Source organism: Leuresthes tenuis, unplaced genomic scaffold, assembly GCF_036924035.1.
Source record: "Leuresthes tenuis unplaced genomic scaffold, fLeuTen1.0.hap1 SCAF_14, whole genome shotgun sequence".
NCBI classification, from domain to species: Eukaryota; Metazoa; Chordata; class Actinopteri; order Atheriniformes; family Atherinopsidae; genus Leuresthes; species Leuresthes tenuis.
The window spans coordinates 13632820-13651196 of NW_027325368.1; the positions used below are offsets into that span (position 1 = coordinate 13632820).

The window sequence follows — 18377 nt, forward strand, 5'->3', positions numbered from 1 at the left end:
TTGAGCTGAGGAAAACAGACATTTTCTTTCTTCTTTATTTACATGTACTAAATGTGCAACCCAAGCTAAAAAAAAAAAAAAAAAAGTTGAAGTGCTATGTAAAATGTCAATAAGATCAGAATGCAGTGATCTGCAAATCTCATGAAGCAATGTTTTACTCAGAATAGAACATTGGAAAACACCTCACATGTTGAAAGTGAGACTTTTTACTATTTCACCTTGAATTTGGTGGCAGCAACGAAAACTTTGAAGCAAGGCAACAAAAAGCTTGAAATGTACTAGTTCTAAACAGTTGCAGGAACAAGTTGCAGGTTAATAATATGTAAGTTGGAGCTCTATTGTGCAAAGAAGATGCCACATGTGTAAAAACACCACCACTGAAATTTTAAATTTCAATTGATTGAAATTGAAAGGGGCTGCAGGTGGTGTGGTGGTTATCAGTGTCACCTCACAGCAAGAGGGTTCCAGGTCCAATCCCTGCCTGGGGCCTTTCTGTGTGGAGTTTGCATGTTCTCCCTGTGTATGCATCCTCCCACATCCAAAAAAATGCATGTCAGGTTAATTGGTGACTCTAAATTGTCCATGGTTGTTTGTCTCATTTGTGGTGGATGTATGTGATACTTTAAGTTCTAGCGCCGTAGGCTGTGATGGACTGGTGACCTGTCCAGGGTGTACCCCAAAACACCCAATGACTGCTGGGATAGGCTCCTGGTGGTGTCCAAGACCCAGGACTGCAGTTAGAATCTTTGATCAGACAGGAATTAACCCCCCCCCCTCTGCCAAAGGTCCCACAACTGGCCTTTTCAGTTCCTTTGCACAGAGATTGTTCTACAGAAGAGAACAATTATTAATGACAGCCAAAGTTACAACCCAAGATGTTCTATGTCTTTTGTGTTGAAGTCTCTTGAAATATTTCTTCTCATCCAAGGTTCATTGTGGTACAACAGTAATATATCATAGATACTGATTCAGCCAGTTTGGACAATTCAATTGTGATGACTTCAATAACTTAAGACACATATTTAGTTAATTATTGTTAACTTTATGACTACATCTATACTTGTCCAACACATGAAATTGGCATACACTGTAAACTTGCGTTATCATTTCAATTGTTTGGTAGGGATCTTGTTTGTTCTCATAAACTAACCGTTACCAAGTTCTTAATATGACATTTCATACAACAGTACTGCAAATATTAAATTGCAATGAGAGTGTAAGAATTTATATTCAACGACTGTTATCTTTTATTCTAATGATTAGGATTATTAATAATAATAATAATAATAAATTTTATTTGTATTGCATTTTATATTTTAATAATCTCAAAGTGCAACAGAACAGAAAAATAAGAGAAGATTATTTTAAATATATTTTTAAAGGGAGAGCCTCAAAATATAAAACAAGAAAACTTTAACATATATTTAAAAAGAGAACCTATAAAAAATATTTTAGCAGTAAGCTTTTTTAAAAATATGAGTTTTTAGGTCTCATTTAAAAGCTTTACAGCCTTACAAGTGTTAAAATTAATGCAATCTATTGAAAACAGTAGAAAGCAAACTTTAGCTTATCTTAATACACTGAATATCTTCATCGTCAAAGACAGGTGTAAATAAATGGTAACGAAATGCACTGGAAGTGTTGTAACAACTTTATTTGTAATCACTCAAGAGGTTACATTTAAGAAGAGCAGAACTTTCACAATAAATCATTACTTAATGAAGTTTCAGCAAAACATTTGAGGTTAACAAAAATGATCTCCAAATATATATAAAAAAAATACATGAATGAAGCTGCAATAAAGTAGGACGAAAAATTAATTCCAAAAAAGAAAAAAAAACTAAAAGAAAACAATCAACTCTAAATTAATTCTGGTGAATCAGAGAGGCTTAGGTCAACAGGCGAAAACAACTCAGTAAAATTTAAAAAAGATACGTGAAAAAGGTAAAATAGGTTATAACAAATATTAAACGTTTGTTTTTTTTAAAAAAACAAGAGTGTGCATAATAGTCAGCATTTTATATTGAAACACTGAATTTTCAAAATTGCAAAAAATCAAAACAGTTATGTATTAAGTATCAGATTAAGTAATTCAACTATCAAACCCTGCCAAAGCTCGTAAGTAGCTAAAATTTATATGGAGCAAACTTTAAAAAAAAAAAATATTTAAAAAAAACTTTAAAACTGCCAAGTAGCTGGTGTTAGTAACTTGTCTAACATCATCTTTTTTGTGATATGCATTAAGATTTATAGCTGGTACTGCTGGAAGAGAAGCTGTAGCTGAAAGAAGAGGAGTAATCCACACTGCCTCTGCGAGATCCACTTCTAGAGCCAGTTCGGGAACCAGCCCTGGACCCAGAGCGAGACCCTGGGTTAGAGACATTGTAAGGGCTGCTGATACCCTTGGTGGATATGGAGGATGCCTGAATCATCTTCATGCCATTGCTTTCTTCAACCATGCAGTTGTCCATGGCTTCCTTGTATGAGATCTTCAGTTTCGTCTTAGGACAGGTCAGATTCTTTTGGTGGTTTCGAGAATCTTGCAGCTTCTGAGCCCCTTGACCATCTAGCCAACCTCTGCGAATGGCTTCCTCAATGGTGATGCGGCGTCCTGTTCCAGGCTCTATCAGGCCTCCTGTCAGGTACTGAAACTCCAAAAATCTCTGGCCAGCCTCATAAGGCAGCCAGGACTCTTTTACTGCCTCAGCTGCAGACATCTTTCTTTTGGTCTTCATATCCTCAAAACCAATGTAAGCTTTCTGTGCAGGTTTCAGCTTAGAAGCCATGCTTTCATCAATGATACTCTGATGGACGGCATCTTCAAGCGACAGTCGTTCACTAGTAGAAGGATTTATGATACCACCTGTGCAAGCCTGGGCTTCCAGCAACCTCTGTGCAGTAATAGTGTCAACTATACCCCTTCTGTGCCCCTCAGGAATAGTTATCTTTTCCAAGGTCTCTGTGTCAAATATGGCTCCCACAGGGCTGTGGTCATCAAACATTTCTGCGGGTGACACTGTAATAGAAATACTGTTGAAGCGTTTACGGACTGTAGGAGAAGATGGTGAGGCTTGGGTGGGGCTGCTGCAGGTGACCATGTCATCAACATTGCTGGCTGCAATGGTCATCTCAGTGCTGCTGGTTCTACTGGTAATTTGGTCAGCGAACTGCGTCAAGGTTAATGTTCCAGCCCGATACTGGTCTAAAGACTTTTGGTTAATGACACCGCTGTCCAGGCACTCCTGAATGTCATACTGGGTTCCAGTTTTTCTGTCCACAATCACCAAACGTGCAGAGCCATCTGACCCCCTGATCGTAATTTCCTCCCATTCACACTCCTGCTCTGACAAGTCTAAGAAAGTGTCATAGTCAATTAACTGCCGGTGATAGGCCTCCCTTACTGACATCTCAAGCCCAGTGTCTGGGTCAACGATTACTACCCGCCTCTTGCGGAGAACATTGGTGCGACTCTCCTGTGACTTCTTGGCCTTCCGCTTGTCACCAAGTGGCAAAAGTATTAGGCCTGTTTTGGGATCTGTGATGCACCTCTCTTTCAGTTGAAGATAAGTCAAATTCTCCTTTGTATTAGGGTCAAAGAAACCTTTTGTGTCATCTCCTTCATAGGTTAAGATCTCATTCATCTCCTTATCAAAATACCCTCTTTTATAGGCAACAGAGACATCAATACGGTGGCTCTCAACAGGGTCAATAATCCCCCCACTCGCAATCTGAGCCTCAAGCAACCGGATGCCATGACCTTTCTCAATAAGATCTTTCTCAATAGCTTGGAATAGGGAGATTGTCTTTCCTGTAGATGGGTCTCTGTATCCTGTTACTGCCTTCTCTGCAGACAACAGCTTATTCCTAAACTCTTTCCCTATGAGGCCTCTCTTTGAGGCTTCCTCCACAGTCAAGAAGGCATTGTTAACTGGATCAACAACAAAGCCAGAAGCAGCTTGAGCCTCAAGAAGCTCCAGAGTGGTTCCTCTCATGAGAAGACCTTCTTTCATTGCCTGATAGAAAGGCATAATTCTATCATTGGCCTCATCATAGATCCCTGCAATACATGTAGACCCATGGAGATAAGACTTGAGTTTGGTCTCAATGTCTTTGCTGGTGAGTTTTCCTTGACTAAGTTTTTGCATATCAGTTTCATCTAGTAGCTCAGATTTGACAAGATCTGAGACAGAGACTTCACCTCGGATACCCTTCACTGTCATGGGCTTTTCTGGACCACGGAGCAGGAGCAAGCCTGACGCGGGTTCTATGGTACATTTCTTCCTAAGGTCAATGTAATTTATCTTCTCTCCTGTTGCTGGATCCAGATAGCAGGCAGGTTTTTTATTCAATGCCCTGTACATGTCCTCATCTATAAGATTGCGATCCAATGCCAGATCTTTTGGAAGGAAAACACTCAGAACAGGGTCCAGTATTCCTCCCACGGACTCCTGAGCCTGGAGCAAGCGGATGGCAGTTTCTTTGTCAATGCGGCCATGTTTGCAAGCCTGTCCCACAGACAATACTTTGCCTGTGTATGGATCCTTGAAGCCTATGCTAGCTGCTTCAGCTGTCACTAAGCTGTCTCTGTCTTCTGTGTCTACAATCCCTCTGGAACAGGCAGTATCCACAGGCATCCTCTCATTAAATGCAGGGTCTATTATGTAACCTGTTGCTGCTTGAGCTTCTAGGAGCATCAGAGCACTCTCTGGACTGAGGAGATTCTTATGTTTGGCCTCAGTGAATGGCATTTTCCCTTGAGAACCTGTTGTCATTCCAGCAATAACTCCAGTGCCCTTAAGACTAAGCTGGATATCCACAGCTATTTCGTCCACTGTCTTTTTTCCCTTCAGGAGATCATTCAGGGTAGCCTTACTGATTATACCACAGTCACAAAGCTGGTGGGCTGTGACTTTGCGGCGCACCCCATCAAATACGAGCTTTGATGGATCAATTGTTACAACTTTCTCATCTGTCTGGGTCTGTCTATTTAGACTGCTTGGTCTCTGCTTTAATCTCTGTATCTCTCTCTCCAGGGCATCTCTCTTCAGAGCCAGTTCGGATGCATTATTTTCTGAGCTCAACAGACGGCTTTTGTACCTCTCCTCGACACTCCTGAGCTCCATCATGAGCCTCTCAATCTCACTCTTCAGGGACAGCCTCTCTCGTTCTGCCTTGTCCTTGTCTGATTCACAATGTCTAATCTGGCTATCTTTCAGCTCATATTGGCTTTTCATGCTGTTAAACTCATTCAGAATGGAATTCTTTTCATCTTCCAGCCTCCGTTTGTTACGAATCTCAGTTTCTAAAGTGAGCTTGATGCGAGTTAGCTCCTCTTCAAGTCGCTGCTGACGGTTCCTGTCCTGCTCCATCAGTTTAAGCTTGGATAGCAAGCTATCCTTCTCCAGCAGCAGCTCACTGTATTGGCTTTGAGACTCATGCACAATCATGGATGTCTGTGGAGAGATAAGGGAGTACTGTTATGTGTTGTAATATTATTTCCATTGCATATAAAACATCAACATAAGAAGATGGAATTCAATCATGTAACCTCCGTTTGTCAGCAAAGTTTACATACATTTTCCAACATGTTAGTGTATAGTGTTTATTAATGTGCTTATTACAATGCATGAGTAAAGTTGAGTGACATAGTGTAGTGTTACTGAAAAATTGATTTACATGCATATCTATACAGCAGCATTTGTGAGTAAGTGAATTTCATGCTTGATCAATTCTTAAAGACGTATACGTTATTGTAAGTCAGAATCAGTTTTAAAGCAGATATAACCAACCATGCAAGCAGTAATTTAATTTAATTGAGGAGATGATCCTTTAGTGCAATCAAAATACCTCAATTGACTGCTTTTGGAATTTTTCTATTTCCAGTTTAAGTTTTTCTCTCTCCTTGGTCAGGTCACTGATGAGAATCTGGAGCTCTGTTGTCCTCTTGGTGCTACTTTGAAGCTGGACATGCAAGGCTGAGAGTTGAGTGGCAGTTTCTCCATCAATGGCATCTTTGTTAATATTCAGTTCATCTCTCTCTTGTCTTACTGCTCTCAGCTCCTCTTCTAACCTCAGCCTCTCTTTTGTGAGGTTCTGTGTCAGACCCTTCAGCATTTCAATCTCTTTAATGTATTCGTTAAGTTGTCGGCTCTTCTCCTCGATGGTCTTGTACAGGCTTTCATTGCGTTGGTTTAGTTCATGAATTCGAACCAATTCCTGCTGAAGCTTCTGTTTTAGTGTCTTTAGCTCAGCTGTCACAGCCACCAGTTCCTCCTTGGTGGCTTTATGATCCCTCAAGCTCTTGTCCAGTGCCTCCTGTAGAGCCCTGAGATCCTGTTCATACTTTCTCCCCGAGTTGGAAGTCTCCATTTGAATAGATTTCAGTGAGTTAATTGTGGTGGTGTGCTCTCTGCAGGTATGTGTAATCCTCTCTAACTCAGCCTCCATACGCTTTCTACGGGTGAACTCTTCCTGTGTTGCCTTCTTTTGCTTTTCCAACTCAGCCTCCATCCCATCCAGAGAGCACTGAAGTTCCCGGATACGGTTCTGCAGTCTGGCAGAACTTTGCTCAGCCTTGGTTTTCTCACTGGTCTGCTTTTCCAGCTCCACTCGGGTGATGCGGATCTCTTGCTCAGAGACTTTAAGCTTGTTAATCGTCTCAAGGTGTGAGGTGTTTTTTGCCTTAAGCTCTGCTTCAGCTTGTTTCAGATGACTGACTTCCAACTCCAAAGCTCTCCTCTTCTTCCCCTCTTCCTCCAGGTTCAGCATTAGCATGCTTATCTGTTTTGACTTTTCTTGATTGTTTTTGTTGACTTCCTTTAACTTGAGCTCATCATCTCCTCTCTGCTGCAAGGCCGTTCTCAGCTGCACCTCCAGCTCACTGCGTATCCTTGTTTCTTGTACCACTGAGGCCCTCTGCTGGCTGATCTCCTTCTCTGCCTTGATTTTCTGCTCTTCTGTGTGAGCAACAGTCTGTCTTAGTCTCCTTAACTCTTCCTCTAAATCTCTCTTCTCAGCAGTGAGTTTCTCAACTTGCCGCCTCAGCTCTGCGACATCATCATTCTTCTGTTGAGAGGCTTTCAGAACGGTGGTCTTGGTAACGTGGATCTCTGTCTCGTAAGTCTGCTTAAGTTGACTAATCTCCTGGGTGCACTGTGTTCTTACCTTTGAGATATCTGATTCAGCATTTCGTCGGCGTGTTGCCTCCTCCTCCAGTTGTATCTTCAGCCTGTCCAGTTCACGTTCCTTGTCTTTCACAGACTTCTCTAAATCAATCTTTATCCAGTTGACCTCTTCCAATTCTTTCTGTCTGCGACGAACTGTAGCCTCATACTCTTCTTGCTGGCTGTTGTATCGCTCTTCTGCAAGTCTTCTTTTTCTCTTTTCCTCATCCAGCTGGTATGTAATGCGGGTCAGCTGTTCATTCAGATCTTGAATCTGGTTCTGTGTGCTGCCTAGGCTATCCTTGGCAGCATTAACTTGCATTACTGTGGTTCTCTTCACTTCCTCCATAGATAAAAGTTCATCTTTTGATTGACTGAGCTCTAGCTTGTAACGGGCCAAAGCATCCTCCAGAGACTTGTTTTTCTGGTTGCCATCCAGGAGGTCATCCTTTAGACGCCTCATTTCTTCCTCCAGCACCTCAATTCTGGTGTTCCTTAACTGAGAAAAGCATCAAAGTCAGAAACAAACACATCAGTTACCTGCTCTCATACAGTTAGAAAATGCAAGTTCAGATAATTGTTTTTCTGAAACTGCTTTCTTTTACAAATACAATCAATGTACAAAAATGGCATCATTGGTTTACAGAATATCTACCTTCAGCTCTTCCATGTTCTTCAGCAGCTCCCCAAGGAACTTGTAGTAGTCACTAGAGCGGGTAAGTAGCTCAATGTACTGAGCTTGGAGGTCAGCAGCCTGATAAAAATTAATATTAGATGATGAATACTGATATTGAGCAGTCTAATATCAATTACAATAAAGTCTTATTTTCAAATTACTGTAAGTGAGCAATTGACCCTGACAGTATAGTATAAACACAAAATACAAAAGAAACGACCACTGAATAAAAACAAAACTGAAGAAACAGGTTAGAAATATTTCATAATTAATATAACATATGAATATACAAATGAGGTTTAGATCAGAATGACTGAATTGAAGGCCAGTGCTTATACCTGTCGTCTGACCACTGAAGCAGGGGACTGCAGCATAGTTCTCTTGATGGGAATATTAAGCAACGTTTCCAGTCCCGAACTGTATGAAGCAAGCTGCAGCTCATAGTCCTGAAACAAACAACACATTTTGAACCAAACATATTGGCAAAATACCTTAATATATTTCAGGTTGAATTAAAAAAAAGTAAACGGTGACTGCCTACCAACCTTTATAGAGGCACCACAGGTGTCGGCATTTTTCTGCACATCCTCAACTTTCTCCTTCTTGCTTTTAATCTCATTGTGAAGTGCCTATTCAACAAAAAAGTATAAATATAAATATCGTTGACTAAATCTGACCCAAGTCTATTCAGTGCAGTGTGTGGCATCAAGTTCTTTTGCAATAAAACAACTTTTCAATTAAATCTTCTCACCTTGAATTTCATAAATCATTCTAGGAACAACTGCCATTTTGCAACACTTTCCACACTGACTGCTAAACAATTTCAAATGATCCACACATGCTAACAAGTTTTAACACCTTAATCAAATACAAAATGTTTGCTTTTTAAAATTCAAAACCAGTTCCATTCTAATTGTAAGTAACTGTTAATGAAAAGGCATGCCTTTTGTTGGTTGAGGTGCTCCATTAGAGCCTGGATGTCATTGATCTTAACCATCTGAAGGCTGTCCTGGCGTTTCCTGGCATTGTCTATCCACTGTTCCAGGGACGTGCTGCTCTGCTGATATTGTAGTAACTGTTTCTCATGTTTGTCCAAATCCCACAATCTGAGGAGGAAGGGGAAAGAATGAGAGGATGTTGCTAGTGTTGTTGCCATCACTGAGGAATGCGTACTGAACATCTAGTTATACCTGCTATCAATCTGCTTTTGGATGCGGTGCCAGCGATCACACATCTGGCCCACCAGGTCCGAGTACTTGGACAAATCAGCATCACACTTGTGAAAGGACTCAGAAATCTGACCATTCCAGTGAAACACTTTATTCCGGTCGGATTCCATTGAAGTCAGCAGGTCTCGTTTTTGCTCCATTTCATTCTTCATTTGCTTTATGATAGAATCACACATGAGGTTTATTTCAGTTCATAGACACATATCTTGGACAAATTTCAATTTACCACCAGAGTTCTGAAAATGTTTGCATGACATGACTGTTGACTTATTGACTAAATCACCGCCTCATACTTTAGGGAAATTAATTAAAAAGAAGATTATTTTTTATTTGTTTTCTTTTTAAATAAACCCATTAATAATAATTGTGTATAAAACTAAATGGTTTTAATTCAAAGTCCCATAAAAATAATGATCTACTACAAAATGTGTCAGACCTTCATATATATATATATATATATACACACACATATGCGTATTTAAATATGTCCAAATACATAGAAAGTGATTCAAACCTTTAGCGTGATCCTATAATTTTCCACCTCTCGGATGTCCAGGGAGCTGGTCTCCTTCTCAGTAAGTCGGGCCTCGTGGACCTTTATGATATCCTCAGCCTGATTAAGACTTTGAAGCAAGGCCTTAAGTGCCGCCAGTCTGTTGGAGACAGAAAACAAATTAAATGAATAGTTAAAGAGATGAACCTGCTGCTGTATGTAGCCCGAAATTCACATACTTATGGCAAAAAAGGAAAAAGCTAGTAAGGCTCATATACAGTACCTCTGAAAATAGGTTGAAGAGAGACCCTGCAGTCCTCTCACTTTTTGGTTGATGATTTCCAGTTCAGAGCGGAGGAACCTGGCCTGCTCTGAGTCTGCAGGTATCGTCTTTAGCTGCTTTGTAATCATCTCCCTCAGACGGAGGTAGTCATCATGAATTGTCTCCAGATCTTGGTGCACATCCTGGAAATGAATACAATGGGACATTTTGTTAAATCGAGACTTATAAAGGAAATGTCTGTGCTTTCATTTGTCAAAGGAACCTTTAGGAAATCAGTTCTCAATTTTACCGTGAATCACGTGATGAATTTAAACATTACAAGAAAAAAAACAAATGGTTGCATACCTGCAGCTTCTGAATGTGCACCGAGCACTCGTGCACACTGTTATCCCCCAGGGGAATGTGAAGATGACTGGTGAGACCGGATTCAGCTGTCTCCAGCCGTTGTCGGATTTCTTGCAGGCTGTTGAGCAGCGTGAGGCTGACAGTAGAACTGGCTGGAGGGCACGTAGTCTTGACTTTGGTGGTAGTTGTCGAGATGACTTTCTGAGATTCTGACTTTTGAGGTTCAGGCTTCACTCCTTCTTCTACTCAATGACATTGGTGGGAAAGTTGAATAATCGAAATTAATAGTAGAAAAAAATGGTGCAATTTTTTTTAAATTAGCAGCTGTGCTATGACCACAAAAACCATCCAACATATTTATTACTAACTTATATTTACAGTTAAAGATCAACGCAAAGAATTACGTGAGTGACAGTAATTGCACAAAACGGGTTGTACTAAACAAAAGAAGTCTGAAACCAAACTAAAGATCAAATCATTTTGTATGAATACACAGATAATTAATACAAAAAATGTAGCTCTCTCACAATTCAGAACAAAAGAAAGACAATGCAAACTCACTGTACGTAGGCAGCTGGATAATCAGTGTATCATAATGTTGTTGGGCTTTGTCAAAGTGGCCTTGGATGGTTTTCTTGTCGTCTTCCCCAAACATTTCTGAACCTCGGCTGCTTTGCATGAACTCCTGGTAGTGAGTCTCCAGCCTTTTAATGATACCGCGATACTCTTCAGGACGCATATTCGACAGCTGCCCAACAGTTGAGAAAGGTTAGATTAAGCAAAAGACACAGGAGGCGAGTACAGTGTACCAGGTAATATGGAAATATTGGCTCGGCACAAAACTTATTTTAAGTTTAGTATAAACTTTGGGACTTCTTACCATACTGAGAGTGAGGGAGTTGATGTAATTGAGGTCTTTGATGCAATACTGCCAGGAGATGAGGCTCTTGATGTTGATGTAGATCTGATTACAAAGTCCCATGATGGCCTCATAGTACTGTTCATTTCTGAGAAAAAGACAAGCCATCAGTATCTCTTCAAGAGAAACCTGAAGCAGTCATAATGATGAGATAACAGGGCATAATTTCCCCAAAAGTATCTAATGTGTAGGAAAACGGATGTTTGTACAATCATTTAAATAAATCTGTCTTGCCATACAAGATGTTCATAGGCTTAACTAACACCTGTGTGGGATTTTCTCAGATCGTGTTTGATCTGCATCCTTCCCCATCTCTGAGTGTTTCTTACTTGCTGGCGAGGTTGACGCTAAGTGGGTTCAGAGGTGGGATGAGTAGACACACTGATGGAATCGACATGTCAAGACCTCCAGGACCTGTCACAAGCCACTTGCTGCGCTGTGAATTGTCTTTCAGGATGCCCTCATTCCCTTTTAATATACCTTTCTGAAACATAGAAAAAGAGGACACAGCGAGTTATACTTGTTAGATTACACTTCATTCTCCGTGTCTGTTTGCACTATGTCTTTTAAGCATGTGTGATAGAGAGAGGGAAATAACATATCCCACCTGGTCCTGTTTAAAGTCACATAAGGCCCGGACCATGACAGGGCTGCTGCTCTTCTCCTCAGGGTTGCGAGGTTTCAGCTGGACTATGGACTTGGACTTGTTAACCAGACTTTGGACCTGCCTCTTATTCTCCATGATCCGCTCTTTCTCCACCTGTGGTAGAAATCAGAGAAAAGATTTTTATGGAGGCAATGTGCACTGAAACTTTGAGAAGTTGTAAATTTGTTCATTTAGATAGTTTTCCCATTTTTATTTATGTACATGTAGACATGCTGAAGGACTCCATAAAGACTTCCTAACAAGCTCACCTGACATACAGATGTTGACAGCCATGTCATTCAACAGAATATATATATATGTAATTTTTTTTATCTCGTTTGGCTTCACAGATACAGAGAAATTAACACAGGTTAATTTCACTTAACAGTAATAATGTGTAATGGTACCTCAAGGTTTTTTAGGAGTTCAGTGAGGTTTTCCAGTGGGGTGTTCTTGTTACAGGTGAATGTGCTTTTGATCATCTCATGATCCCTCTTCAGCTTCGCATAAGTCTCGTTGGCTTCCTTGAAAAACTGAAGACGGACATAAAAATGTGTTTCCGTGAAAAGACATGCACTCATTTTTTCATTTGCAAACAAGTAGAACTGATCACTTACTTGGCTGTAGGCAGAATTCTCTTTCAGATGGAGATGGATGCATTTGGTGATCTGGAGAAGCCAGCTCCACTGGGTTTGTAGGGTGTCCATATAGGCCTGTGGGTAAACATACAGTAGATACATCAACACAAAAATCTAAGAAAGTGTGGTTTGAGACACAGCAGAAAAAGGTGAGGACATTACCTCAATCTTATCTGAAGCAGGATGGTTGTTGTTAATGTAAGTGGTTGCTTTCGTTTTCAGCTTGTTCAACTCCTTCTCCTTCTCCTCCAGGTCCCTCATCAGCCTCTGTCACATAAACAGAAAGCAAGGATCTGTAAGAGTTACACTACACTTACCCAAGACTTTAATAAAATAAGGATCAGGCAGGGATTCTCACAGAGTAGCTCTCCTCCTTCTTAGGGATGTACTGGTCAATGTTCTTGTCTCCCCAGTCAAACACAAGCTCCTCCTCCTCTCTATCGTTCACCCACATGATGGCTCTGGAGATCTCCTCGATGATGGCCTGAAGCTCACGCAATTGATTCAGGCGGCTGACAGATAATTTCTGCAACAAATACAAGGCAAAATGTTGAAAATGCAACAATGCACAAAGCTGCTGACACTGACAAAATTAAACTCTCTTTGAAACTACCTGCAGGTTGTCCCATTCATTGTCAAGGATGTTGAAGTGGTACTTGTCATCCACTGTAAGCTAAGAAGAAGGATTAGTTTCACTTTGTAAATATTAGGCTTTAGTTGGCATGTTGCACAGAAGATCCTACTCTTTAGAAACAAGTTTTTTTAAGGGGAATCCACAAAAGAGTACAGCAATAGAGAAACTATGATGCACTTCAAAACAGTGAACAAATCTGATGAAAAACACCTTACCAGTTCATCTTTGGCACGTTCCACTTCCGGTCTTCCTTGGATCGAGCTGTGGAATTTGTTGTGACTTGCGATTTGCTTCTCTATGGTACTTGAGTCTTCTCCCCATGGAGCTGTCTCAATCAAGCGCTAAAATATAGAGTGACACCTTACTACACACTGAAATACAGTAACCGCCAAAAGAGATCAATGTTTGATGGAATATCACTGTATGCAAAATATATGGATGTCTTTGATTCATTTGTTGTCCAAACAAACGTTAGCAAATGATCACATCCATCTGTGCATACAAGTCACGTTTTCTGTCCCAGCTTTAACTCTTGGCCACTGTAAATTAACTTATTCTTTAATAAAGCTTATATTTATAAATCTTAGATCAGACAAACACAGGATCTCACCAGTCATATAATTTATAAATCTTTTTAAAATCACAGTAGATACACAATATTTCCTTCTATAAAATCCCTGGTCTTAAATCATTGACTTTTTCTCTTGAGCCTCTAGGTGTCACCATATAATCATTAGGTTACTGTTAAGCAGGAAACTATTTCAACTATGCCCCCCTTGTTCGCAGCCCTCAGCTTTGATATGAGCTCTGCCAGCAAACAACACAGCCCGCCCCTACTCTGTGGCTGCATGTTTTTTCACTCTTCATTCTCGAGCCTTTTGTTCTCCCACCACTCCTCTTTCCTTCACGAACATATGCCTTAAGCTGCAGGCAACAAGCCAGAATGTTTGTAATAGTTCTTGTCTGACTGTAACATATTCAAATAGTTATGTATTGAAATGCTCACGGGACCAGCAGCACAAATGCACTGACGGTTCATCAAGTGACAGAAGACCCAGACACATAATGTGCAAAACATGCTTCAACATGTGGTAACAGCGGGCAGGAAAATCAACGGTGACATACAGAGGGGTGAGGCAGGGAGTGTTTACTGAATGACAGGGTGTGTTTCTGCTAGGGGTGGAAGGGTTGGGCTGAGAGAGAAGGGAGTTTTCCCACAAACATGCTAGAGGTGAACTGTGCTGTCAGAGTGCAGAGTGTCAAATATCACACTCCTATTCTGCTTCTTTCCCTTTTGCTTCCACAACTTCTTGCCTCCCACGATTTCTTTTCCATGTCTTTCGACTCTACTCCCTGCTCGGCTTCTTTCTAAGATGGCAACCCACTCCCTATCTCTCTCCTCTCTTTTGTTCCAATCCTCTTGCTACCCCCCTTGGCCTCTTTCCCTCTTGCATCAAGTTTTTGCAGCAAGTCCAGATGGTTTCAATTACATTAGGTTAAGATAAGCGATAGGGTATCTCCTTTCACTATCTCCTGTTGCATTAAAAAAAAACAGTGCATAGGCATTTATTTAGATGCTGAAAATAATTTAAAAAGTTAAAAGGAGTAGGATCCAGGTTTTATTAAACATCTATGGATGATTCTGTAATCAGCTGCATCAGATGAGGGAAATGATGCTGAAAACAATTAGACCGTCTGAAAATCCTTTAGCTCAGTTTAGTCACTATTAGCATAATTGTAAAAATAGTTTGGATTTATTGTGTTACAGCAAAAGGGATCATTGAAACAGTGACAATTTGGTGGGAACAACTTTGATTATTTGCAACATTGTGATCGGTCTTGATAAGAAGACTTGTTTGATCAGATATTTAGAGCTCACTTTCTGTTGAGCAATCCAGGCCATGGCATCGTTAAAGAGCCGCTCCCCATCACTGCCCACACTTCCTCTCTTCCGTCTTATACTCGTAGTACCGGCAAGTGTCTGATGGATAGCGGTGTGTATCTGCTGGAACTGCTCGACACTGTGGAGATGTACAAAAACACTCAGTGAATCTTCGAAGCAGATACTGCGCATCACATGCGGAGGGCATTGAACTCAGACTCGTTGCTTTTCGCAACACTGAATTTGTGGTAAAACAAAATTCCGGATCTAAATTCACAGGAGTGCACACTCGGAGGTTTTAAAGAAGCACGGTTTTGTCTTACCTTCTGAAAACATCATGTTGCACATGCATTTGGGTCAGATCTCTGCCACACATCTTCAGCTGCTCAAGGGTCTCTGCAGCCATGGCTAAGAACTTATTCACATCCACGGGCGAGCCCCCCTACAAAAATCACAAAGAAGAGACACTGATTTCCTGTGCCCTTCAAAATGACATTCCCCCTGTATACTTGTGCAGTCAACAGAAGGATAGTTTTTTTTTTTGTTATGCCACTTCATAGACAAATTCATTTGCAGTGTCCACTTACATTGCTGGCGATATACGCAGCGTTATCCAGGAAACTCTGACACTGCTCCACCAGGAAGGCGGCTTTGCGTTGAACTGTCTGTGCACTACACATAAGGGAGAAGAAGAAACAGAAATTACATTTTGTCACATGCTGAAAAAAATATAGTTAATAGGTTAAACTGCAATAGACAGCTGTGAATAATCTCATGGAAAGATAACAATAATAATAATACTAATAAACGTTGAACTTAAAGACGCTTTACAAACAACACGTGCGTTAACACAACATGTTAAAGGAAAGCCAGTTTGTACAGGTGGGTTTTGAGGAGTGATTTGTAATTCTGTAATGAGTCTGAGTTTCTGATGAGTTGTGGAAGTGAGTTCTAGAGGTGGGGCACAGCGATGGCAAGGGCTCGGTCCCCCATGAGGAAGTGTTTAATCAAAGTTTCTTAAAAGAAAAAAAGAACACAACAGCAATACACCCGCTTATAAATGAATAAGTGTTATTTCAATCCAGTAAACACTCATTATTTGTATTTGAAAGTCTGGTTATATGTAATGGGTCACCCTGGTGTCACCGGAACTGAAAACAAAACAACAAAGAATCTCAATAAAGAACTCAGAATTTCTCAAACAAGTACCCAACATATTACTTCAATCTTTCCTTGCAATAAGTAAATTATTTACAGAGGTATTTGCTCATCAGTGGGACATTTTAAGGGGTGTGTTCAAATCTTCTTTTTCTTGTTGTGGCATTGGGCAATAAGCTAAGGAATGTCACAACAGGGATTTCTAGAACATATCACTATAACGTTTATAGAAAAGTTTAGAAAATAATGTTTTTAATCAAAGGTCAGTTAAACCAATCAATGAAGTTTACATGCATATATTCTGTCCGGTACAATATCCAGTGATTAACCCCTGTGTTATTCAAAGGTCAATTTGCATACGCAGTTTTCATTCGAAGCAGGTCCGAAGGAACCTCCTTCATGACATGTTCTAACCAGGTGTAAAATCAGAAACATACTACTAACAAGCTCAAATCGAAGTGTTATTTTTCTGGGTTAACACAGCAGAAACGACATTCTCTCGATATTCTTTTTGTTAGTTGTTTCATCTTAATTCCCTGCCTCGTTTTCGGTGCTCTCCGCGTCACGTTTGCTTCGATTTAAGTGAGAAAACAGGTGATTTTCAAGCATTTACCTGGCTCCAACACCTGCGCCTCCAATTATTGTGCCGGGCACCTTCATTCCAACAGCACCGCCGCCGTGCATGGAGGATCTGGAAAAAGTGGAAGTTTTCATGGTGTATCCACCTTCCCCCGCTTGGTAATCTCCATGATAGCCGTTTCCACCGACAAACACTTCGTTTCTGTAAGTTCCGGTCAAATCGGGTCGGGAATTACTCCTCTGTCCCATGGTGTGTAGTTTTTGATTAGACCCGTACATACTGACGATTTGCTGAGTTTTCTGTTTCCCTAAAGTATTCTTTTTAGCTATTCTGCTCTGCTGTCCGGGCAGCGAACAGACAGTGCGTCTCTCTCCGCCCCGTCTCCTGTTGCGCAGATAACAGTCTGCTGTGAATAGACGGAAGCGGACTGCTTTAGGACATAAACCACACCTTGTATTTGCGAAACTCTGTAGGCTGTTTGGGAAAGGTTGCGACGTCACTTCATTTGTCAAAAATTCATTTTACACCTCAGTTCTGTTCGCTTGAATTATGACGAAATACAAACTACGCGTTAAACTGTTAAACTTATTGGTTAATACCAAATTGCCTTGAGCAAAGGTGTTGTGCCCTTTTCAAAACAGCTAGTCACGAAACGTTGACTGATTCTTCTTCTGCTTGAAATCACCTGTTGATCTGACACCAACAACATGACATATTTCTGCCTAATTTTCTTGTTTTCTGTTATAACTGTTGGAAGTGTTGCTGGTTACTTTATTTCTGTGGTCAATCCTAAGAGCAACCCCAACCAAACTAAACATAACAAAAAAAATAACAACACTGATAACATTTACGAGAGCACAACAGCTAAACAGAAAACACAACTTATGAGAAAATGCACAAAATTCGATAGTGTTTTTTTAATTTTCTTTTTTTTTATCTCATTGAGGTGGTCTGCGTCTCCACTGTAATTCCCACCGTCTTAAATCGATCAAAACCGAACAAGTTTTTCTTACTTTTTCTTCTAGACTCTCGTTCTTCATGGACTGTTGGGACAAATCTAATCTCTTTTTTTTGGCATAATTCTAAATTAATTGGGCCATTTCTACCTCCAAATGTATCACTTTGGCCCTAACTTGCTCTTTTGTCCTCTTGCTTACACAGGCACAGTCCAATCTGAATTTGTTTTAAGTATGATGATGATATCCAGTTGACAGTAATTAAGGATGGCAGCAGCCAGCCCTGGTGGACTGAGGAGAGGTAGTGGTTTTTACAAAGTATCTGTTATCTTGACCTCAGTTCAACATTCCTGAGGTCAAAACTTGTCAGTTTCAGGGTTAAGCATTGTGCGTCACTGCTTAAAGCGACAACAAAGTGAGATGCTTTTTTTGTGTGTTGGTACTTGATTTCATTACTCTACTTGTTTATTTTACTTTAACTTTCCCTCTATTTGTTTCTTCACTCATAGCCTGCTATCCCTCCCAGGTTTGCATTCAAACTTTCTCACTCAGAGGTGAACTCAATGCCAGTTACAATCATGGCTGTTTCCTCAAAAGCCATTTTAAAAGACACGCCAGGTGACTCATTCCACAGGCTATGGAGGATTTACTTTTAATCTTGACGTTGTTTTTTTTTTCCTCACTTTCTCCCCACCTATTCCCAACAAGAAAACAAAGCAAGAGTGAACATGTGCCGACTGAGTTCCAGTTTTGCCAAAAACACAAAGGAGTGAGC

The 18377-nt window shown here is 40.5% G+C and overlaps 1 protein-coding gene across 3 annotated transcripts; it reads right to left on the bottom strand.

The window, feature by feature from the left end:
* Positions 1 to 1990: 1990 nt before the first annotated feature.
* dspa (desmoplakin a) lies at positions 1991 to 16992 on the bottom strand. Of its 3 annotated transcripts, none has more exons than XM_072364656.1 (24): positions 16680 to 16992; positions 15496 to 15580; positions 15232 to 15350; positions 14906 to 15047; positions 13242 to 13367; positions 13006 to 13065; positions 12751 to 12918; positions 12555 to 12659; positions 12372 to 12467; positions 12162 to 12287; positions 11716 to 11868; positions 11438 to 11592; positions 11070 to 11196; positions 10751 to 10937; positions 10190 to 10431; positions 9845 to 10026; positions 9583 to 9721; positions 9030 to 9223; positions 8783 to 8945; positions 8385 to 8468; positions 8178 to 8285; positions 7819 to 7917; positions 5848 to 7662; positions 1991 to 5453 (listed from the first exon to the last, which is right to left on the bottom strand). In XM_072364656.1, the coding sequence occupies exons 1-24, from the start codon at positions 16922 to 16924 to the stop codon at positions 2241 to 2243; spliced, it is 8133 nt and encodes a 2710-aa protein (XP_072220757.1). In that variant the 5' UTR covers positions 16925 to 16992; the 3' UTR covers positions 1991 to 2240. The 3 variants fall into 3 exon arrangements, with proteins under 3 accessions (XP_072220757.1, XP_072220756.1, XP_072220758.1); XM_072364655.1 differs by having other exon boundaries at positions 10190 to 10434; XM_072364657.1 differs by having other exon boundaries at positions 7165 to 7662; positions 10190 to 10434; positions 16680 to 16991.
* Positions 16993 to 18377: the final 1385 nt, after the last annotated feature.